This window comes from Aricia agestis, chromosome 22 (assembly GCF_905147365.1).
Source record: "Aricia agestis chromosome 22, ilAriAges1.1, whole genome shotgun sequence".
NCBI lineage: Eukaryota > Metazoa > Arthropoda > Insecta > Lepidoptera > Lycaenidae > Aricia > Aricia agestis.
The window spans coordinates 8,395,001-8,416,765 of record NC_056427.1 but is presented as its reverse complement, the minus strand read 5'-3'; the positions used below and the strand labels follow the sequence as shown (position 1 = coordinate 8,416,765).

At 40.3% G+C, this 21,765-nt stretch overlaps 1 protein-coding gene and 1 long non-coding RNA gene across 2 annotated transcripts in view; one reads left to right on the top strand and one right to left on the bottom strand.

Annotated features, from left to right (window-relative positions):
• LOC121738001 (probable ATP-dependent RNA helicase DHX35) overlaps positions 1 to 21,765 on the top strand; it is a 59,187-nt gene that overhangs the window by 30,396 nt on the left and 7,026 nt on the right. Inside the window, exons 4-15 of the mRNA XM_042129796.1 lie at positions 2,318 to 2,482; positions 7,838 to 7,918; positions 8,944 to 9,003; positions 10,909 to 11,053; positions 12,477 to 12,574; positions 13,677 to 13,923; positions 15,683 to 15,824; positions 16,533 to 16,652; positions 16,834 to 16,997; positions 17,955 to 18,079; positions 18,785 to 18,907; positions 21,517 to 21,607. Of these exons, the coding sequence (XP_041985730.1) occupies positions 2,318 to 2,482; positions 7,838 to 7,918; positions 8,944 to 9,003; positions 10,909 to 11,053; positions 12,477 to 12,574; positions 13,677 to 13,923; positions 15,683 to 15,824; positions 16,533 to 16,652; positions 16,834 to 16,997; positions 17,955 to 18,079; positions 18,785 to 18,907; positions 21,517 to 21,607 (1,561 nt within the window). The remainder of the gene's footprint in view (positions 1 to 2,317; positions 2,483 to 7,837; positions 7,919 to 8,943; positions 9,004 to 10,908; positions 11,054 to 12,476; positions 12,575 to 13,676; positions 13,924 to 15,682; positions 15,825 to 16,532; positions 16,653 to 16,833; positions 16,998 to 17,954; positions 18,080 to 18,784; positions 18,908 to 21,516; positions 21,608 to 21,765) is intronic.
• LOC121738003 lies at positions 5,630 to 6,651 on the bottom strand. Its single transcript, XR_006037215.1, has 3 exons — positions 6,547 to 6,651; positions 6,486 to 6,487; positions 5,630 to 5,639 (listed from the first exon to the last, which is right to left on the bottom strand). It is a non-coding gene; the product is annotated as an uncharacterized LOC121738003 (long non-coding RNA).

Genomic DNA, 21,765 nt, shown 5'->3' with positions numbered 1-21,765 from the left:
GTTAACTGTATACAAAATTTCATTGAAATCAGTTGAGGCGTTTTGGAGGAGTTTGCGCACAAACACTGTGAAACGAGAATTTTATATATTAGATTCTTACATTTAAACAGGGTGCAACATAAATTAGTGATAAAATATTTACTTAAGGGCAGCGGTTCTTAAAGTTTTTTGGTAGCGGAACCCTTTTAAACAGCGACATTTTGGACGGACCCCAAACTAAGAGATTCATGTTATGCCTTTGAATGAGTTGTGTTCATGCCCCATGGTCTGATGATCTTAATAACATAAAAAAATACATACAGCCGAGCGTATAAACTCCTCCTTCTTGAAAGTCGATTACAAATATTTTTTGTATCGTTCGAGGAGCCCCTGCCTGGAGCTTTTTTTTTTTTTTTTTTTTTTATAAAATAAGGGGGCAAACGAGCAAACGGGTCACCTGATGGTAAGCAACTTCCGTCGCCCATGGACACTCGCAGCATCAGAAGAGCTGCAAGTGCGTTGCCGGCCTTTTAAAAGGGAATAGGGTAATAGGGGTGGGTAGGGAAGGGAAGGGAATAGGGGAGGGTAGGGAAAGGAATAAGGTAGGGGATTGGGCCTCCGGTAAACTCACTCACTCGGCGAAACACAGCGCAAGCGCTGTTTCACGCCGGTTTTCTGTGAGCCCGTGGTATTTCACCGGTCGAGCCGGCCCATTCGTGCCGAAGCATGGCTCTACCACGTGATAGAGCTCCGCGGAGAGCACTTTGAGTATGGCTGCTTTAGGTTGTTTAATGTGTATGCGACCCCTGCATAGTGCTTAATGTAAAAGTAGCTGCGCTGAAAGAGTTACTTTTGATTTCTACGCTTTTCAAAACAAATGAAATCTTTAACTTGACCAGAACGAAATCAGTGTATTTAACATCATTGTTCATTATAATGTATAGAACAATGATTTTCCTACAATTGTTTTGTAAACATTACGTCTGTGTAGTGAGAACTGTGTCAAGTTGACCCATAGCAGCAAACGAGCTTAAACACCTGAATGGAAGTGATTTACCCGAAAATGCTGAGCAAAACTTAGTTGTAACAGTATACCATGGAAACGCTATACTTTTCCGAGATGAAAAGAAGCCTCTGATAATCCAGAACCTAAACTACTACCACGGGAATTCTTATCAAAATCCTTTTAGTAGTTTTTGCGTAAAAAAATAACGAAACATAGTTATAAAACATAATTAAAAGAAACACTTAACAAGGCGACTAACTTAAAAAATCAAACATCGTCCTTCTCTCTTCACACTCACGCCCGTCTTTCATATGCCAGGTGAAAAAGGACGACGCGGATTCATCGCCAAATTAGTTTTTTCTCAATAACTCGATAAATATACAACATTTTAAAAATCCGCTAGGCTGATCTCTCAATGATAGAATTTTATACAATGTGTAAAATTTTTAACTTAGTTTAATGCACGGTTATGGCAATAAATGAAAAATTCGTGAAAATTAGATGCATCTTTGTGATTTTTTTCTATCGAGAAAATTTTAAGATATAGTGTTTTTGCTCAGATCGAATTCTCGGAAATATAATTTAGTATCTAATTTTAGAAAATGAAACAATTCGGGGCTTATTTTCAAGTATAAAAATGAATGATAAAATCGACACTTTAGGGTTAGTCGCCCCCTTAACATGGAGTAAATAGAATTTTTTATTCAGTAATCGTTTTTATTCGGTTTTAAAGCCCATGACCCATGCTTTTAATGGAATTCGTAATTATATTGCCATTTCCTGGAATTCAATTAGAATGTCGTAAATTTTATGGCGCAGTTGCAACATAATATGTCGCGACCATGTTGTTTGCGACAATGTTGCGGGCAACACTTTCATCCGCAAAATCAGTGGCGTACAAAAAAATAGAAAGGCCCCTTCCTGAACTTGTGATCATTGGGGCGTCGCCCCACCTAGCTACGTCACTGCCCAAAATTCTAATTTTATTAATTTAACATAAGCATTACCTTGATTTTAACTGGGATCAGCGCCATCTATCTGTAAATAAGCGGTTCTCAAACTGTTCCGTTGACGGAACCCTTTTAAGTTACATTTTTAAGTGACCCCCTAATAAGAATGTTTTGTCTTTGAATGATATGAATTTTCTCCATGCTGATTGCTGGTGTCTGATGATATTTCTACAAACAATTTATGTATAGCCCCAGAGCTCCGCGGAGCACAATTTGAGAATGTAATTCGCTCACTACTGGCTATTCGTATTAGTCTTTAAATTACTGTACTGGAAAATTTTGTTGTTTTTGTGTCGTAAAATAACCGTCTTAACTTTTTCAGTATCTCCTCGAGATCGGCCATCGTGTCTGCGTGACACAGCCGCGCGTGGCCGCCACCATGACGCTCGCGGCCCGCGTCGCGGACGAGCGCGGCGAGCGAGTGGGCGAGACAGTGGGGTTTGCCGCTGCCATGCGCTCCGAGAGGTCTGCCGAAACGCAGCTATCTGTAAGTATTGTCAAGGGCCTCTTAGATATCATAAACAGTTTAAATCACAGGCTCTAACTGTTCGAAATCATTAAGACAAAAAAATCGGACTTCAAACATTATTTCTTTATCATGGGACCACCAGGGAAGTATCCTCTTTCCAACAAAAAAATAATCTTCAAAATCGGTTCACAAACGACGAAGTTATACGCGAACAAACAAAAAATAGTGCCTAAGTGATATATCAATCTTTTTAATCTTTATTGTTTTTTTTTATTCTTCGCCCCCCCAAGGGGTCTTGACCCACAGTTTGAAAGACACTGTTCTACACAGGCCACAGCATAACGAACGTGGTACTCAATGTTTAGCTATATCCAACTAAAACAACATCAAACGTCCGCTAATTGCGTTTCGCTGTCGCGTTACTGGACAAGACAACTGTTTTTACAACACCCACCGACCTCCGTGTAAAAACAGACCCTGAGTCTATTGAGACGTGACACCTACGAGGTCATCAGTGGCGTAGCTAGACCGGGGACCCCGAAAATATACAAGGTACACCGTACAACAAATCTCAATGATAATACTTTAGGGTGTGTATGAGTTCCAGTAGAGAGTTCACTGTGAAAGTGGCAGCGGTGAAAGAGCAATTTATGTTTGTGATTTGTATGGACAAACGCCCCAATGCGACGTCATGAGTTGACCCATACCAATCACAAAAAAAAAAAAACTATTTCAGCGCTGCAATTTTTACAGTGAATTTTGTATAAGGGACACATACACACCAAAATCAAAATCAAAAATATTTTTATTCGGAGTAATTTTTTTACAAAACTTTACCGAACGTCGATACTACGGTGCCTACCACCGGTTCGGGAACTAACCCGGCGAGAAGAACCGGCGTAAGAAACTCGCACGGGGCCATCTTTTACTAAAAAGATGGAAAATTACGATTTAAAACATATAACAGTACAACACGGTCACATTCATGTACATTACATCCCGGGATGTATATCTTTACATTATATTAACCTGACGCACCACTGGAATGTACATGCAAGCATCGTAATGACGTCATCACCATGCGTCTAGTTAATTTGACTGTGTTATATAACAATATTATGACTTAGAGCTATTTACAATAGGAATTACTTATAAAAAATATACTAGTAGCCTGTAAGAACCACCCTATTCCAAGGTGTGTTGTCGTCGATGATATCATTGATTTTATAATAAGGTTTAGTACACAAACGTTCTTTTACTACGTTTTTAAATTTATTGATAGAGAGATTTTGAACGTTTTCTGGGATTCTATTGTACAGGCGTATACACTCTCCTTTAAAAGATTTGCTGACTTTGCTAAGTCTGATCACTGGTATTTCTAATTTGTTCTTATTCCTAGTGTTAAAACAATGAATGTCGCTTTTCTTTTTGAAACTATTTAAGTTCTTTCTTACATACACTACGTTATCCAAAACATATTGAGATGCGACGGTCAGAATATTTATTTCCTTAAACTTTTCTCTTAAGGATTCACACGATGACATCTTATAAATAGAACGTATGGCTCGCTTCTGCAGCACGAATATTGAATTAATGTCCGCTGCATTTCCCCATAGAAGGATTCCATAGGACATAATGCTGTGGAAGTAACTAAAGTAAACAAGTCGCGCTGTTTGTACATCAGTTATTTCACTGATTTTTTTAACAGCATATGCTGCAGAACTGAGCCTATCCGCCAGATTTGCAATATGCGGACCCCACTGTAATTTACTGTCTAAAGTTATACCTAGGAAAACAGTGGTGTCCACTAATTTCATTTTCTCATCATTTAATAGTACATTAGTTTGTACTTGTCTAACATTTGGCAAACTGAACTTTAAACATTTCGTTTTGTTAGAATTTAGTAGTAAATTATTAGCATTAAACCATTGTACTATTTTTGAGAGAGCACTATTTACCTCGTCGTAATTATATTGTTGTCGCTTCACATTAAAAATTAGTGAAGTGTCATCAGCAAAAAGTACTATCTCATGCTTATCTTTAACTAGATAAGGTAGGTCATTTATGTAAATGAGAAAAAGAGAGGGACCCAAAATAGATCCTTGTGGAACACCTAGCTTTATTTTACTACCTTTTAGAATTAACTTCAACTCTCTGTGTTCTATTTGCAAGGTAAGAACTTAACAGTTTTAGGGCTGTGTCCCTTATACCATAATGATACAATTTTCTGATTAATGTAGCATGCTCAACGCAATCAAATGCTTTGGATAGGTCGCAGAAGATACCAAGTGCATCCTGCGACCCCTCCCAAGCGTCAAATATACTACATGGAAGACTGATGCCTGCATCTGTAGTGGACCTACCTTTAGTAAAGCCAAATTGATTGTTATGTAGCAAATTATTACAGTTAAAATGAACTAGTAATTGATTTAGAATTATTTTTTCAAATATTTTACTAAAAGTTGGCAAAATAGATATCGGTCTGTAGTTAGCTGGGTCAGACTTAGTCCCAGCTTTGAAGAGAGGCATCACCTTGCTATGCTTCATTAGGTCAGGGAACACACCATTTTTAATACAATTATTAAAGACTAGAGCTAAGTGCGGGGCAATGATGTCAATTATTGATTTAATAACTCTTGTGGACATACCCCAGAGATCAGTTGTACTTTCAACATTTAGCGATTTGAAAGTCTTAATAATATCCCTGGAGTCGATTTCTTTAAAAATAAAATTGACATCACATTCCTTGACATTTTCTTTAAGTAACCTTTCCGCAACTTCAGGTGAGGAATTTAAGTCTTTTGTAGTTGCGATCGGAATGTCAGCAAAAAACTTCTCAAAAACTGTCGCAACCACAAGGTCAGAGTTGACCTTTTTATCATCAATATAAAGTTCAAGTTTAGAGTTACGACAGTTGACTCTTCCAGTCTCATCTGCAATAACTTTCCAGGTGGTTTTCACTTTATTTTTAGAGTTCTTTATTTTTTCTTTTATGTGGAGGGTCTTCGCAGCTTGACAGACTTTTCTAAAAATTTTTGAATATTTCTTCACGTATGTTTTAAAGGATTCACTAGTATTCATTATTTTTTCATCATATAACTCATACAGTCTTTGCCTACTTACAATAATACCTGGAGTTGCCCAATTTCTGAAATTATTTTTTTAATTATTTAAACTGACCGTTTTAGAAGTAAACACAGACTTGAATTCATTTCTTACTACTTTAAACAATGAATTAAAAGCTTCATCTGGTTTATTTGACATATCTAAGCGCTGAAGACTTGAAACAAGTTTACTTCTAAATTTCTCAATACGTTTTGTATTTACAGGAATAAACTCAATCTTTTCTTCAGTATTACTATCACATTCAATGTTAAAAGAAGCTAACTGTCCACGATGATCAGAACTCAGAGCATTAATTATTTCTTTTTTATAGAGAGTAACATTTGTGAAAATATTGTCAATGCAAATGGCAGTTGTTTCGCAAACTCTAGTTGGTTCACTATATAAATTAATTAGGTTAAACGATTTTAATAAGGATGTGAATCTAATTGTGGTGGAGCTTAAGTCTACCAAATTAATATTGAAATCACCACATACAATAATCTTTTTTTAGATGCACATACTTTACTTAAAACTTGTTCCATTATTTCTTCAAAAGAGTCATATAGACCTGATGGAGGCCTGTATACGCTTACAATAATAAGGTGGCTCAACTCAATACAGGCCACTTCGATTGTTCGTTCAGAAGAGAATTTCACAATATCTTTTCGTTCTTTAAACTTTAGCTTTTTATGAATTAATATTAGAGAGCCACCTCTAATGGCATTTTCTCTGCTGAACGAACTTGCTAACTGGTGGTTACAAAAGTTAAATATTAATTCTCAATTTCTAAGCCAGTGCTCTGTAATACACATAATATCTATGTTATATTCATTTAAAAACAGTTCGATATCTAATTCTTTTCCCATCATCCCTCGCAAGTTCTGGTGTACAAGGTTAATATCAAAATTACAGTTACGTCTTTTATTTTTGGTAGTTTCCCGGTGGTGGGCACGTATATTATTTATATTTCTTAATACATTGCTAGAGTGAGCCTCTGTTGTCTTAGTAACTAATTTAAATAATTTGGAACATATTCCAAACTGTTATCTGTACAGTTGTTTAAAAAAGTTGAATGCTCAATAAAAGCATTGGATGGTTTGGCAATTTGTTGGCTTGTCTTAGAACTAAAAAATGAAATAGCCATCTGGCTATATGTCTGGTATAAGAATGTGATAAGTAAAACTTATCATATGTTAAATTATTAAACCTAAAATTTAAAATATTATTAATATCAACCACATCTATTTGTGGGATATTGTTACTTAAAAGTATACAATTTTGGTTGATGGCAGTAAGTAGGCTGTTCAGCTTATATATTATATGATTTTCTTTAATCTAAAGCACCCTAAAGTATTATCACTTAGTTTTGTTACACTCTGTATAATGTTAATTTTGTGTGCCGCTAAGGCCCCTTACACACTGCGACTTTTATCAGCGATGCAGTCGCGATGCTGTCACGATGCAGCATTGATGCAGTCGCAAATGGTCCACCTTTACACACTTGCACTAGTTTAAGAGGATACAACAGCGGCTAGAGAAATGAAAAAAAAGTACGTGTAATATCTATAGCTGTCTCCCTTACCTCAAGCCTATACCGCAGAACGCGATAGAGACAACTGCAGAAAATCCAGAAAATCAACGATTCGTTGTCCCCTGATTCCTTCTCCAAAACTTAACCGATTTAAGTACTTTTTTCATTAAAGATTAAAAAAAGGCTTGAGCTGTGTTCCTATGTTTTGCTTTTTTTGTATAATCTAGCCAAATCTGTTTTCTGGACGTTTGAACACAGTGGAAATTCTGGCCATTTTTTTGGGTTTTTGAACGTTCATATCTTATTTAATAATTAAATTATGAAAAAAGAGAAAACATAGGGACATTGTATTAGTGGCCGTAGATATTCAGGAAAAAAATTATAACTCTACTAGCATTATCCAGGGAGGAAACAGGGGACAACGTTTGTATGGAAAAAAGGGCGGTGTGGAATCCTCTTAAGCATCGATACAGTCGCGATGCTGTCGCGATGCAGAAGCAAAATCAATGCTAAAATCTGTTCATTGTTAGTGTCGCGATGGTGTCGCGCGTGTGTATCAATGCTAACGCGCAACTGTATCGATATTCGATTGTGTTCGATACTAACGCACGACAGCATCGATGCATAAATTGCTAGTGTCGCGATGCAGTCGCGCGTTTCAAAAACGTGCGACTGCATCGCTGTTAAAAGTCGCAGTGTGTAAGGGGCCTAACATAACAACATCATGATATTTTCAGTTCCTCACCGAGGGAACCCTGCTTCGGGAGATGTTCGCTTCGCCCCTGCTGATGCAGTATACCTGTATTGTGTTGGACGAGGTAAGCTATATATGCCTGTCTCTATCAGAAAGAGACGAGAAGTTTCTCGTCTCTTTCTGAAAAAAGTATACTAGTTAGTAGTTAGTATACTTTTTTTATGAAATAAGGGGGTCAATCGAGCAGACGGGTCACCTGATGGAAAGCAACTTCCTTCGCCCATGGACACTCGCAGCATCGAAGAGCTGCAGGTGCGTTGCCGGCCTTTTAAGAGGGAATAGGGTAATAGGGGAGGGTTGGGATGGGAAGGGAAGGGAATAGGGGAGGGTAGGGAAGGGAATAGGGTAGAGGATTGGGCCTCCGGTAAACTCACTCACTCTGCGAAACACGGCGCAGGCGCTGTTTCACGCCGGTTTCCTGTGAGAACGTGGTATTCTCCGGTCGAGCCGGCCCATTCGTGCCGAAGCATGGCTCGCCCACGTATAATACTGTATAAGTATTAAAATATGTTTGATAATAAGGGGTTCAAATATAATATAATGACTAATATAAGCTTATTATAGATGTTATCACTGTCTATCGATTGCCCCAATATTATACACACTACGTGTTATCGGCCGGAAATACCGTCGTTATCTTAATAGTGAGAAGATAGCTTTTATGATTAATGAAAAATTTGGATGGGTGTGTATGTGTCATTTTAGGATTTAAACCAGTGTTTTTCAACCTTTTGTTATGATGTGACCCCCCAGCACTTTTAGCATGGTAACCAAAGAACATCTTTCTGCGGTAGAATAGACATATTAACAGGTCGAGAAACGTAAGCTGTTAGTATATTTTCTAGTTTTTCGCATTTCTACTATGGCAGTGCTTTGTTGTTGTTTCTTTTTTTTAGGAATAGTTGCACAATTTTCTGAAAAAAGCTTTAATTTAAACAATAAGAATATACTTATGTATAATTGACCATAGTGGTGTTCCAAGTTTTATACATTTTTGCCCATGTTATCGTTTTAATAACTAAGATGATGAGGATGATGATGATGGTGATGATGATGATGTCGATGATGATGATGATGCTGATGTTCCAGGTGCATGAGCGCTCGCTGATGACGGACATCCTCATGGGGCTGCTGAAGAAGATCGCCAAAGTTAGTTATCAATCAATCAAATATTTTTTATTCTTTAATGTCTTTTCTGAACGTCGAAACTATGGTCTATGGTACCTATCGTTCGGTAGGTGCTCCACGAGCGATACATAAATTGTTTTTACAATGTCATCAGACACTAGTATGGAGACAATTTATTTAAAGACAAAAAAAATGAGGGGGGTCAAAAATGACACTTGTTAAGACTGGCCACCAAAAAAATTTGAAGACCGCTGACCTAAAGTATAGTTTTCATAGAGCCAATACTGGCTGCCAATACGACTGGCAGCCAGTATTGGCTTGGTATATGCCGCGTGTGAACAGTTTTTCAAGCCAGGCCAAACTGTTCACACGCGGCATGTACCAAGCCAATACTGGCTGCCAGTCTTATTGGCAGCCAGGCAGCACTGGCTCTGTGAAAAGTATACTTAAAATAAATTTTATAACCGACTTCAAAAAAAGGAGCTAGGCTTGATAACCTCGAGTTAATACGGGCGGAGTTGATACTCGACCCGTATGTACTTATGTAATACGAGCTTTTGCCCGCGGCTTCGCTCGCGTTAAGAAGTATTATTACCTATATAAAAACTTTCATCCCCTATTTGCACCCCTTGGGGTTGGAATTTATTAAAATCCTTTCTTAGCGGATGCCTACGTCATAACATCTGCCTGCATGCCAAATTTCAGCCCGATCCGTCCAGTGGTTTGGGCTGTGCGTTGATAGATCACTGTGTCAATCAGTCAGTCACCTTTGAGTTTTATATATACAGATTTCCAGAATTGCCCAGTTTTCGTATATTATGTTAGTCAATATCAGCGTCTGAACAAATGTGCCAAATTTAAAAAGTGTATAAGTACTGCAGTATGTGTATGCATGTTTTTATGTTTGTGTTCGTATTTCTTCGGAAGTCCGATTTTAGCAATTCTTTTTTGTTGTACTAGCAATGATTTGTCAAAGTCTGCAATTTTGAATTTGAAAATTGTTCGGAAGAGATTTAAGCCGGAAAATAGTATGGACGTAACATATCTGTATGTTCTACTTATACAGATATGTTACGTCCATACTATTTTCCGGCTTAAATCTCTTCCGAACAATTTTCAAATTCAAAATTGCAGACTTTGACAAATTTGACAGATAAGTGAAACAAAAGATACGAAAAACCATTTACATAAAAGAGACAGTTCTATTTTTAAATGTCGAATCGTATCGCTGTCTCTTTCTCCGCCTGAGCTATGACGAAAATTCGGTTTTTTCCAGATTGTTCGAAAAAATAATTGAAAATTACTTTTTCGAACATTGGTACTTATTGCAATCAAGACATGTGGTAAGAGATTCCATGTGTTTTGTTTACTTTAGAGTTATAATTGGTACATTTTCGAAACACGCACGACGTCATTTTCAATTTATTTAGTATATGTATGTAGTAACAAATCTGGTTTGAGTATTTCATCATTGTGTACTAGATATTGTTCAACTTAGGGAATGCTGCAAGTTTCAACCGGTGGTAGGCACATAAAGTTATTATACCTAGCGGAATAGAGAAACAAAGGCCTGAGCAAGAGAGATGTCACTATCAGTAACACTGCGTGGTAAAAAGAGACGTGTGATACATGACAGCAGCACTCTTTTTTTGACGTCCATTCGGCACGTGCTGCACGTTGACAGCTCGAGATTGTTGCTCTATTCCGCTAGGTATATTAACTTTATGGGTAGGCACCAGTAGGATCAACGTTCAGAAAAAAAAATACTCTGAATAAAAATTTTCGAGTTTGAGTTTCACCAAAATCGTTTCAGTAATTTTTGAGATAGGAAATTTTAATTCTCAATTACGTACAATTTTGAAGTTTGTCTTATCTTTTTAAAATACAATTATTGCCTATTTAATGTACCACTTCTGTATGTTACAGAAACGCAAACACCTCAAGCTGGTGATATCATCAGCGACGATGGATGCACAGTTCCTGCGGGAGTATTTCGACCTGGGAGGTGGAACTAGTGTCATCATGTCGATGGAGGGGCGAGTGCATCCGATAGATGTGTTCTATGCGGCGGGTGAGTGAGAGAGATGTGGGAGAGGGATGGGAGATATAGGAGCAGCAATATGATAGGAAAGAGATAGGATATATGTGGAAAAGTTAGAAAGGCTAGGTTGTATCCATATATTCTATGCGCAGAGTGAGTGTGATAGATATATGTAGGAAAGAGACGGGAGATATGATGTGGGAGAGAGATGAGAGATATTAAGTGGCAGAGAGAGTGGAGATGGGAGGTATGTGTGAGGAAGAGGAAGGTATGTAGTAGAGTGATCGGGGATATGTGGAAGAGTGAGGAAGATATTAAGTGGGAGAGAGGTATAGATATATATGGAAGAGTGAGAGAAGCCAAATTGTGTCCATAGAGGAGTGGATGCATCCAAAAGATATATACTATGCGCAGAGTGAGTGGGATAGATATAATATGTAGAAAGGAGACGGGACATAAATATTATTATGTGGGAGAAAGATGGGAGACATGTGGGAGAGAATGGGAGATATTAAGTGGGAGAGAGATAGAGCTATGTAATAGAAACACTGATAGAATAGCTAATGTTATGTTCATAATATAAATCTTTTCTCCCACACGCTCGATATCTTATCGAGCGTGTGGGAGTGAAACGGAGGTATGTGTGGGAAAGAGATATAGAGTAGCGTATTACATCTCTAGCTACCACTACCGCCATCTTTTGGTTCTAGATAGCAATTTTTTTTTAATACTAAGAAAGACTAAAAATTTTAGACTTAGAATACGTGTGGTGACCACAAAGGAAGATCTTCCGACCGAGCGAGGTGTTATGTCCGGTCAGGCCGAAGCCCACGTGATACATTTCAGCTGTCGTATATATACCGACGCGCTCAGAAAACTTCGATAGCGCGATGCAGGAATGTTAGGCGAATTGTGCGTACCGCCACAAAATATGCATTCTGGACAAATCTTTATGTACTCTAGCACTGATAAATAGTAAATAAATAAATAAATAAAAATTGTTTTATTTCTGAATAAATTTGAATCAAATATTTTCAGAATTTTGAACTACATGTTGCCTACCACCGGTTCGGGAACTAACCCGGCGAGAAGAACCGGCGTAAGAAACTCGCACTTTTTAGTAAAAAAGTGGAAAATTTGTCTTTTAAAAAAATAAAATTTACAATGTAAATAACTTAATCTATACAATATGAATACACAATTGTAAGTCACATATAATAAATGTAGAAGCAGCCTTGCAAGCAGCCATCCTACTCCCAAGATGTGCTATCGTTTAGGAAATCTTTGACCGTATAGTAGGCTTTGGCACACAAACGTTCTTTAATTACTTTTTTAAATTTATTAATTGATTGTAGTAGTAGTAGACCACGCAACAGGACATAGGCCACTTGTTGGAAATGTACAGTTCCCGTGTTTATTGTATTTATTCTAGAAAGTATGTGATATATTTCAGAGCCGGTCCCGGACTACGTGCAGGCGACAGTGGAGACGGTGATCAAGATACACGAGAACCAGCCCTTCGGAGACATACTGGCCTTCCTCACATCACAGGTGAGCCTTGAGACGGGCAGCAGCGGTTTTGCTCTTAGAGTAGGGGCTCCCAATCTTTTCCAGCTTGCGGCGCAGTTACTCGTCGCAATATTTTCGCACGGCGCCCTACACTGCCTAGCTATTACAAAAATATGCATAAATAAACACCTTTAATGATTATAGTTAGGTTAAGCAACTAAATGATAATTATATATTAACAAATATTCAATTATTTCAATCATCTATCTGCTTTACATAATTAATACATAACCGACGTCTTCTGCAGCTGTGCTCAGAGTGAACTCACAAGGATTGATATGCATAATAAAAGTTACGGATTAGTTTAGACGTGGGAGAGCCATGCTTCGGCACGAATGGGCCGGCTCGACCGGAGAAATACCACGTTCTCACAGAAAACCGGCGTGGAACAGCGCTTGTGCTGTGTTTCGCCGAGTGAGTGAGTTTACCGGAGGCCCAATCCCCTACCCTATTCCCTTCCCTTCCCATCCCTACCCTCCCCTATTACCTTATTCCCTCTTAAAAGCCGGCAACGCACCTTGCAGCTTCTACTGATGCTGCGAGTGTCCATGGGCGACAGAAGTTGCTTTCCATCAGGTGACCCGTTTGCTCGTTTGCCTTATTTCATAAAAAAAGGAAAAGTCATTTTCCCGCAACAAAAACTACGCTAAGTCCTTTTCCGTCTTGCAAAGTATCTCCATACTTATAACTTATCTAAATCGATTCAGCCGTTTCGGCGTGATGAGGTGACAGACAGACACTCTTTGGATGGATGCAAGTTGTAGATATCTTGGTCAGAAAAAAAAATCAAATTAAAGGAACTCCTATGTGTGTGACATTTTTGAAGTTACCTTTTTTAATTTATGAACGTCCCCTTACGTAACTTACAAAGTTTCCCTTTTTGTAACTTATAAACTCTTTTACGTAACTTATACAGTGTGTAACAAAAATAAGTGAGTGTTTGTGTGGGTGTGTACGTGTTCCTTGTGGAGAGTTCACTTATTTTTGTTACACCCTGTATACTTCCCCTTACGTAACTTATAAACTTACCCTCACGTAACCTACGAACTACCCCGCACGTAACTCACGAACCTCACCATTTCAGGAGGAGATCCTCTCAGCACTCGAAACCCTCAACACGTACGCCGAAGACAACAACGACCGCAACGAGCGCAGGAAGCACTTCCCATCAGGTGTGGGAGCGGTCAACATGCTCGTTCTGCCGCTATACGGAACCCTGCCTCATTACCGACAGCTGAAGGTGTTTCAGTCAGCCGATGGGAAGACGAGGAAAGTGGTGTTGGCCACTAATATAGCTGAGACCAGTGTTACCATACCGGGCATTAACTATGGTGAGTAGAAGTTCTGTTGCGGACATTACTTTTTTTTTAAATGAAATAAGGGGGCAAACGAGCAAACGGGTCACCTGATGGAAAGCAACTTCCGTCGCCCATGGACACTCGCAGCATAAGAAGAGTTGCAGGTGCGTTGCCGGCCTTTTAAGAGGGAATAAAATAGGGGAGGGTAGGGATGGGAAGGGAAGCGAATAGGGGAGGGTAGGGAAGGGAATAGGGTAGGGGATTAGGCCTCCGGTAAACTCACTCACTCGGCGAAACACAGCGCAAGCGCTGTTTCACGCCGGTTTTCTGTGAGAACGTGGTATTTCTCCGATCGAGCCGGCCCATTCGTGCCGAAGCATGGCTCTCCCACGTAAAAACTTTACCGATTTTGGTGAAATTATCTTGCAAAAGAGGAGAAAAAAATGTACACTGAGGTCATTGACCTTTAATATTACGTGAATGTATATCTGTCTGTCTGTTACTTCTTCACGCTCAAACCGCTGAACCGATTTTGGAGGGTATGGAAATACTTTGAGAAACTGGAAAGGACATAGAATACTTTAAACCCAGAAAAAAATTTATTTATTTATTTATTTAATTCAGGCATATTGGCCCATATTATAAATGCCTTATAGACTAACATACATACAATTATACTAAAAACTAACACTAACACTAAAACACTAAACACGTATTGTCTGCGACGTGGGGCGCGACGTGTTCGGAAGTCGTCCTCGGAACCTCCTGTAGACGACTCCAATCGGCCAGAACTCCTCCTTCTCGAAGGTCGGTACTCGGTAGATGGTGCGTCGGGACTCTCACCACAAAGGATTCACTTTGTGGCGGGACTCCAAGCGCTCGACCCTCAAGACGAAGTGGGTCTTGCTCCTGATGTAGTCCACGAGTCACGACCTGCTCGACCGTCGTGGACCAGTGCAGCTGCAGAAAAAAATTATGGTTCCCGTGCGATAAACGAATTTCTCATCTAGTTATTCGACGTCATGAACACTGGCTAGTATACTGGGTTATATTTCGGAACGTGCCCAAGATAATTATACTGTTTTGCAGCTTGATCGCTGTGTCAATCAATACTAGTCGGATTAAAATAAAGGAATCGGGATTCGGGATCTTAAACAATTAACACTATAGTTTGTGCGTTTTAAGATGATATGGGTGACAATTTTCATATTCCTTGCTACGGGTTTTTTTTTACAAGAACAAAAAAATCTAATTGTAATAAATTATATTTTATCTACAAAAACAAATGTTTCCTATAATTGTAAATAAATAAAAATTAAAAGTTGCTAAATGCTAACTTATTAATATAAAATTATATTATTAACTGTGAAATAGGAGTATAAAATTATTGTTACGAAAACATTTGAAAAATGTCAGATGCATGAAACGGAACTTATGTCAATAGAGATTGACTCTGTTGAATCGAAATCAAATCGATAAAAAGGGCGGCCATCTTAAATCGCCGGCACCACTGAAATGTCAGTACGAAATCGATAATTTCGATTGCAATTCCTTTACGAAGTGATTCGATATTTTTAAATTATCGAATAATTTTTGTTAGGTAACTTTCCTACTATTGTCAATTATAATGTGTCACGCATATAATAAAACGCACAAACTATAGCTGTTGTGATATCTGAAACATTTGAGTGCTCGATTTCAAGCTCTACTGTATTAGCATAGAACTCTTTTTTTCAACTTCACCTCCGGATAGTAATATCCCATACTAACATACCGCCTGTACACATTCCAGTGATAGACTGCGGGTTCCACAAGCTGGCCCACTACAGCGTGTCCGCCGGCGTCGAGTGCGTGTCTGTCTGTCCGTACAGCGCGCAGAACGCGACGCAGCGGGCGGGCAGGGCGGGCCGGACGGCGCGCGGACAGTGCTACAGGTGAGAAATGAAAGATAACAGGTAAAAAAGAGAGAAAAAACTTGAGAGGTGTCAAGGGACACCCGGATGGAACGAAGTTGCTTTTTATGAGAGAGAGACAGAGAAACGTGTGCAGCTTACAACTACAAAAAGTGTCGTTACAACTTTTGGTCTTAATTTTTTCCGTCTAGCCCCCTTTTGCAACGTGCGATAATAATTAATCTGGAATAAACTGTCCCCAGCAGTATTTCCGGACCAATACGACCTGCAAACATTCAAGGAAAAAGCGTATTCCCTCCTAAAAGGCCGGCAACGCACCTGCAACTCTTCTGAGAATGTCTATGAGTGACGGTAGTTGCTTTCTATCAGATGACCCGTTTGCTCGTTTGCATCCTTTAGTGCTTATTATGAAAGACTATTCCATGACATACTATGCCATGATCCATTTGGCATGGCATAGTTATATAAGTGACATCCCCAAGGCTTTTGACTGTGTTAAGCATGCTATATTGGCCTGGAAATTGCACGACTACCGCATAAAGGAATATCAGCCCTCGACCATTTGACATCTTACCTAAATAACAAAACTTAAAAAGATACTTAACAAGAAAATGTCCATCGGCACACCGCACAGAAATTGAATTCGGTGTCCTACAGGGACCCGTTTTAGGCATATCTCTTTTCATCATGTATATAAATGTCTTAACTGGGATAATTATGCTATTCCAGACTGTACACGGAAGAGGCTTACAATCAACTCCCCCCTCTCACGGCTCCGGAGATCCGGCGCGCGGACCTCTCCGCCGCGCTGCTGCAGCTGCGAGCGCTGGGGATTGAGAACCTGCTCAAGTAAGTCTTATAGGGTGTAACAAAATAAAGTTATTAAACTTTACAGCATCATATACAGGGTGCAATTAAATCTTCCGGCCAAATTTTGATATATTGTTCCTTGTTTAAAATAAAAATACTCGTATTTTTTAAAAGAGCTTCTATTTGACATCTATGTGTAATATCTTGTCACTTTCTTCAGGTTTCCGTTCCCGACCAAGCCTCCAGCCAAGCACGTGCTTTCAGCGCTCGAGTTGCTGCTAGCTCTCAAGGCCGTAGACAAAACCGGCGGACTGACGCAGCGCGGTGAGATGATGGCCGAGCTGCCTGTGCGACCGATGTGCGCGGCCATGTTGGTTAATAGCGGTGAGTACCTGTTGTAGATTGCTAAATAATCTTATAACTAGATGACCCGGTGAACTCTCTGGTCTTCTACGAATATGTTCAACACTAAAATTAGCAAAATCAGTTAAGCTGTTCTTGAGTTTTAGCAAAACTATCAAAATTTAAGAATCATTTTATTTATAGAGAATGTAGATGGTAATATAAAATGGTATGTTTTCTTTAATAAAGAACTGCCCAGTTTTTGTATATGTTAGTCAATTTTAGTGGCTGAAAAAATGTGCCACATTTCAAAAGTGTATGTATGTATGTATATGTACCTATGTATGTTTTTATGTTTGTGTTCGCATATCTCCGGAACTACAAGTCCGATTAAAGTAATTCTTTTTTTTTGTCATACTAGGTATTATTCAACTTAGGGAACACTACAAGTTTCATCAAAATCGGTTCAGTAGTTTTTGAGATAAGGCAATTTTAATTATAAATAACGTACAATTTTGAAGTTGGTTTAAATTTTTTAAAGTACTATTTAACCGACTTATAAAGGAGGAGGTTTCTCAATTTGACTGTATAGGTTTTTGTTTGTTATTCGCCGTTTGTGAATCAATTTTATTGATTCTTTTTTGTTGGACAGAGGATTCTTCTCTACAGATCGTCCCATAATAAGGAAATACTGTGTATAACACATTTTTATTAGCCATTTGCTGTTTGTAACGGAATCTTTGAGCACGATTTGTATCTATCTCCAGTAGTACAAAACTTTGCATACATAGAGCCAATAACAATGCATTCATTTATTTATAATTTTTATCAAATAAATAATTTTAAGATTTATTTATTTAGATTTATATTATGAATAATAATTTTTATTTTTATAATAATTTTAAAGATTTAATTAATCATTTATTGAAAGTAAAAAAAAATTAAAGGCGTGTTTTTGTATTACTATTATCTATTATTTGTTTTATAATTTAATTTCAGGCGAGTACGGCTGTATAGACGAGATACTGACTATAGTGTCGATGTTACAAGTCGACGGTATATTCATGAAGGGGAGCGGTAAGAGCGCAATAGAGGCCAGGGTCGCCAGGAGGAATAACTTTGAGGTATGTTGGCTGGTGGGAGAGGGAGTGACGGGGGGGGGGGGGGGGGGGGGTGAGAGTGGAAGGGAAAGAGAGTTAGTAAAAGAGAGAGATTTAAGGTGGGAGAGATTGAGAGAAAGGGGGAGGGGCATAAAAGAGGAACAGTTTGAACGAATGGGAAATTTTTAGAGAGAGTGGGAGGGTATGTTTCACTGAGAGGGAGTACTGGAAAGTTCGTTAATAAGAGTTTGAGAGAGAGTTTGTCGGAGGAAGATAGATACTTGGGAGAGCCATGCTTCGGCACGAATGGGCCGGCTCGACTGGAGAAATACCACGTTCTCACAGAAAACCGGCGTGAAACAGCGCTTGCGTTGTGTTTCGCCGAGTGAGTAAGTTTACCGGAAGGCCCAATCCCCTACCCTATTTCCTTCCCTACCCTCCCCTGTTCCCTTCCCTTCCCTACCCTACCCTCCCCTATTACTCTATTCCCTCTTAAAAGGCCGGCAACGCACCTGCAGCTCTTCTGATGCTGCGAGTGTCCATGGGCGACGGAAGTTGCTTTCTACCAGGTGACCCGTTTGCTTGTTTGCCCCCTTATTTCATAAAAAAAAAGATAGAGTTTATGTCAGAGACGGAGGGAGAGTTTGTCACGATTACTATATACGATGGCACCTGCAAATGAGGATGGTCCTTGTACTGTTTGTCGATGGTTAACATCTTTCTTCGCAGGTGGCGGAAGGTGACATACTAATGTATCTGAACGTGTACGACTCGTACGCGGCGGTGCGCGATACAAGAGCAGCCAAAGAGTGGTGCCGGCGACGGTACATCAACCACAGGGTTATGGAGAAGGTATGTAGACGTGGGGAGTCCCATCAGGGCCTATCCATACTAATATTCAAATTCAAATTCAAATTCTTTATTAAGTATACAATAATATACAATAGTATAAAAGCTAGGTAGCGTACACCACGTCGTCTAATCCCATGCTAAGTAAAAACTTGTGTTATAGCAATCAGACAACGGATGCACGCCGAACAATTATATCCTAATGTATATTATTTACACATTCACACACACAATCACACTACACTTTATCACGTAAAGTCTCTTTCGGCGACGTGATGCGCGCTTCGTTCGGGAGCCTCCCCCGGAACCTCCGGTAAACTACACCGGCGGGCCAGAACTCCTCCACCTCGAAGATGGATAAAGCTTGAGTCGGCACTCTCACCACAAAGGAACTGAAATTCACTTTGTGACGAGAGTGCAGACGCTCCACCCTCAAGGTGTAGGTGGTCTTCTCGCGGATGTAGTTTACGACGTCTTCGACCGTCATGGACCAGTGCAGGCGCGACACGTAGAGCGGCGTCGCGGGCACCTCGCTCCGCAGGCGCAGCTCGGGCACATAAGGTGCGGTGCCGCGGTGGTTGCGGACGGCGGGCTTCCTCTTCTTCCTCCTCTCCACCAGAACGAAGCCCTCCTCGTCGCACCTCTTGCTCTCGTCCCTGTCGAGTCGAAGATGTTCAGCCTTGCGGCCCTCCTTTGCACCCCTCCCTCGCCTTTGCCCGCGGGGGCGGTGCGGGGCAAGCAGCGACGCTTGCATAATTTTTCTCTTGAGTCGATGGCCTCAATTTCGTGTCGACGTCACGCGGTGACGCGGACGGCGAACTGACGGCGGCGGCTGTTGCTGACCCACTCGATTTCGCTGACGTGCAAAACGGCGAGTCGCGCTGAGCTCCGCGACGCATATTTATCGAGTCGATCGGATGCTCGGGTGACCTACATAATGAATTATTACTTTTTAATTGTAATAATTCACTACGTAACTCACTGATGGTGGATTCCGATTCATCCAATCTACCTCCCATCTCGTCCAGCTCTGCCCTCATGATGTTGAACTTCTGGAGCAGGCTGGAGACGTTGACGTGGTCCGTCGATTCCGCCGACAGTTTGTGGAGCTGCTTGGCCACAAACACCGGCAATTCCGCAGGATTAGTCTGCTTGAGCAGTCAGATGATGTCCTGCAAGCTTCGTTCGCTTCCGTCTCTCCTCCGGGACGTCATCTGTGCTGTCTTGCCGAGCGCTTCGTACAGCATGAGCCTGCCCTTGCAGATCTCCTCGTTGGTGTAGGTGGACCTGCACAGCTGCACGATGCCATCTTCGTCCATGGTGTTGACGACGTGTTGTACGAACGCCAGCAGCTCGTTGGATACGAGCGCCATGGTGTCGGTGCAGCGGCTGTGAGCCGCGCGATTCGCGAAATATTAATTAATTTTATTCATATTTGCTACGTGTGTTGCTGAGCGGTGCGCGACCGTTCGCTACCGCGATCAAAACAACACGTCCAGTATTACAAATGCGAAAATGTATCTGTCTATCTGTCACCTCTTCACGCCCAAACCGCTGAACCGATTTTGCTGAACTTTGGCATGGACATAATTTGAGTCCTAGGAAAGAACCAGGATACTTTTTATCCCGGAAAAATGTACGGTCCCGCGCGATAAACGGATTTTGGCGCAACGGAGTTGCGGGCGTTTGACTAGTAATCTATGTAGTACCGTCGAGGAAATGGATTCCTAGGCAGTTGACCTACGTCATGTGGTCGGCTTATGTCAATGCAATGTAAGTAGTGCTGTAATCGGTCGGATGGGTTTGACTTATTTTTTTTAATTTTATTTATTTATTTAATTCAGGCATCTTGGCCCATATTATAAATACCTTATAGACTAACATACATACAATTATACTAAAAACTAACACTAACACTAAAACACTAAACACGTATTGTCTGCGACGTGGGGCGCGACGTGTTCGGAAGTCGTCCTCGGAACCTCCTGTAGACGACTCCAATCGGCCAGAACTCCTCCTTCTCGAAGGTCGGTAGATGGTGCGTCGGGACTCTCACCACAAAAGCGCTAAAATTCACTTTGTGGCGGGACTCCAAGCGCTCGACCCTCAAGACGAAGTGGGTCTTGCTCGAAGTGTCTTGGACGAAGTCAGTCAACGCGACCAAATTACTTAGGTCCGCCATCTGCCTAGGAATCAACTTCTCGGATAGTACATAGTCACATTATCTGGCACATAGTGCCAATCTGGTGCCTAGTCCCACTAGGTCCCATCCTGTACCTGGTTCATTCTGGTACTCAGTCCTATCAGATACTTAGTCCCATATATCAGGTCCAATAAGGTACCTAGTGCAATTAGGTTCCATCGTACAGAGACGTAAACTGATAACTTGTACTACGTCATTAAACCTACGTGGTTTTTCTGTTCTGTTCAGGTTCTAGTACCCTAGGTACAATGATAGATGGGACCTGATGGCACTAAGCACTTACTGGACCCTAGGTACTAGTCCCAGTTACCTATTTCCACCAGGTCCATTCTGGTACCTAGTCCCATTAGGTCCCGTTTGTACGAGTTTAGTTCATTACTTTATTTTAGATAATTTATTGTTATTTCAGGCTTATGAAATAAGATGCAGCTTAGAGAAGTTAGTGAAGAACAAGTTCAAACTGGAAGACGCGGTGTTTGAGGGACCGGATTTAGGGACGGGTATGTTTTTTCATTTCTTTTATTTCAATACCGCCAGAGAAATTAATTTATGATGATGAACAAAAAATCTTGATCAAAATCTATCTTCCTGTTCGGATGCTACGATGCGACACACACACACACACGCACGCACGCACGCACACACGCACACACACACA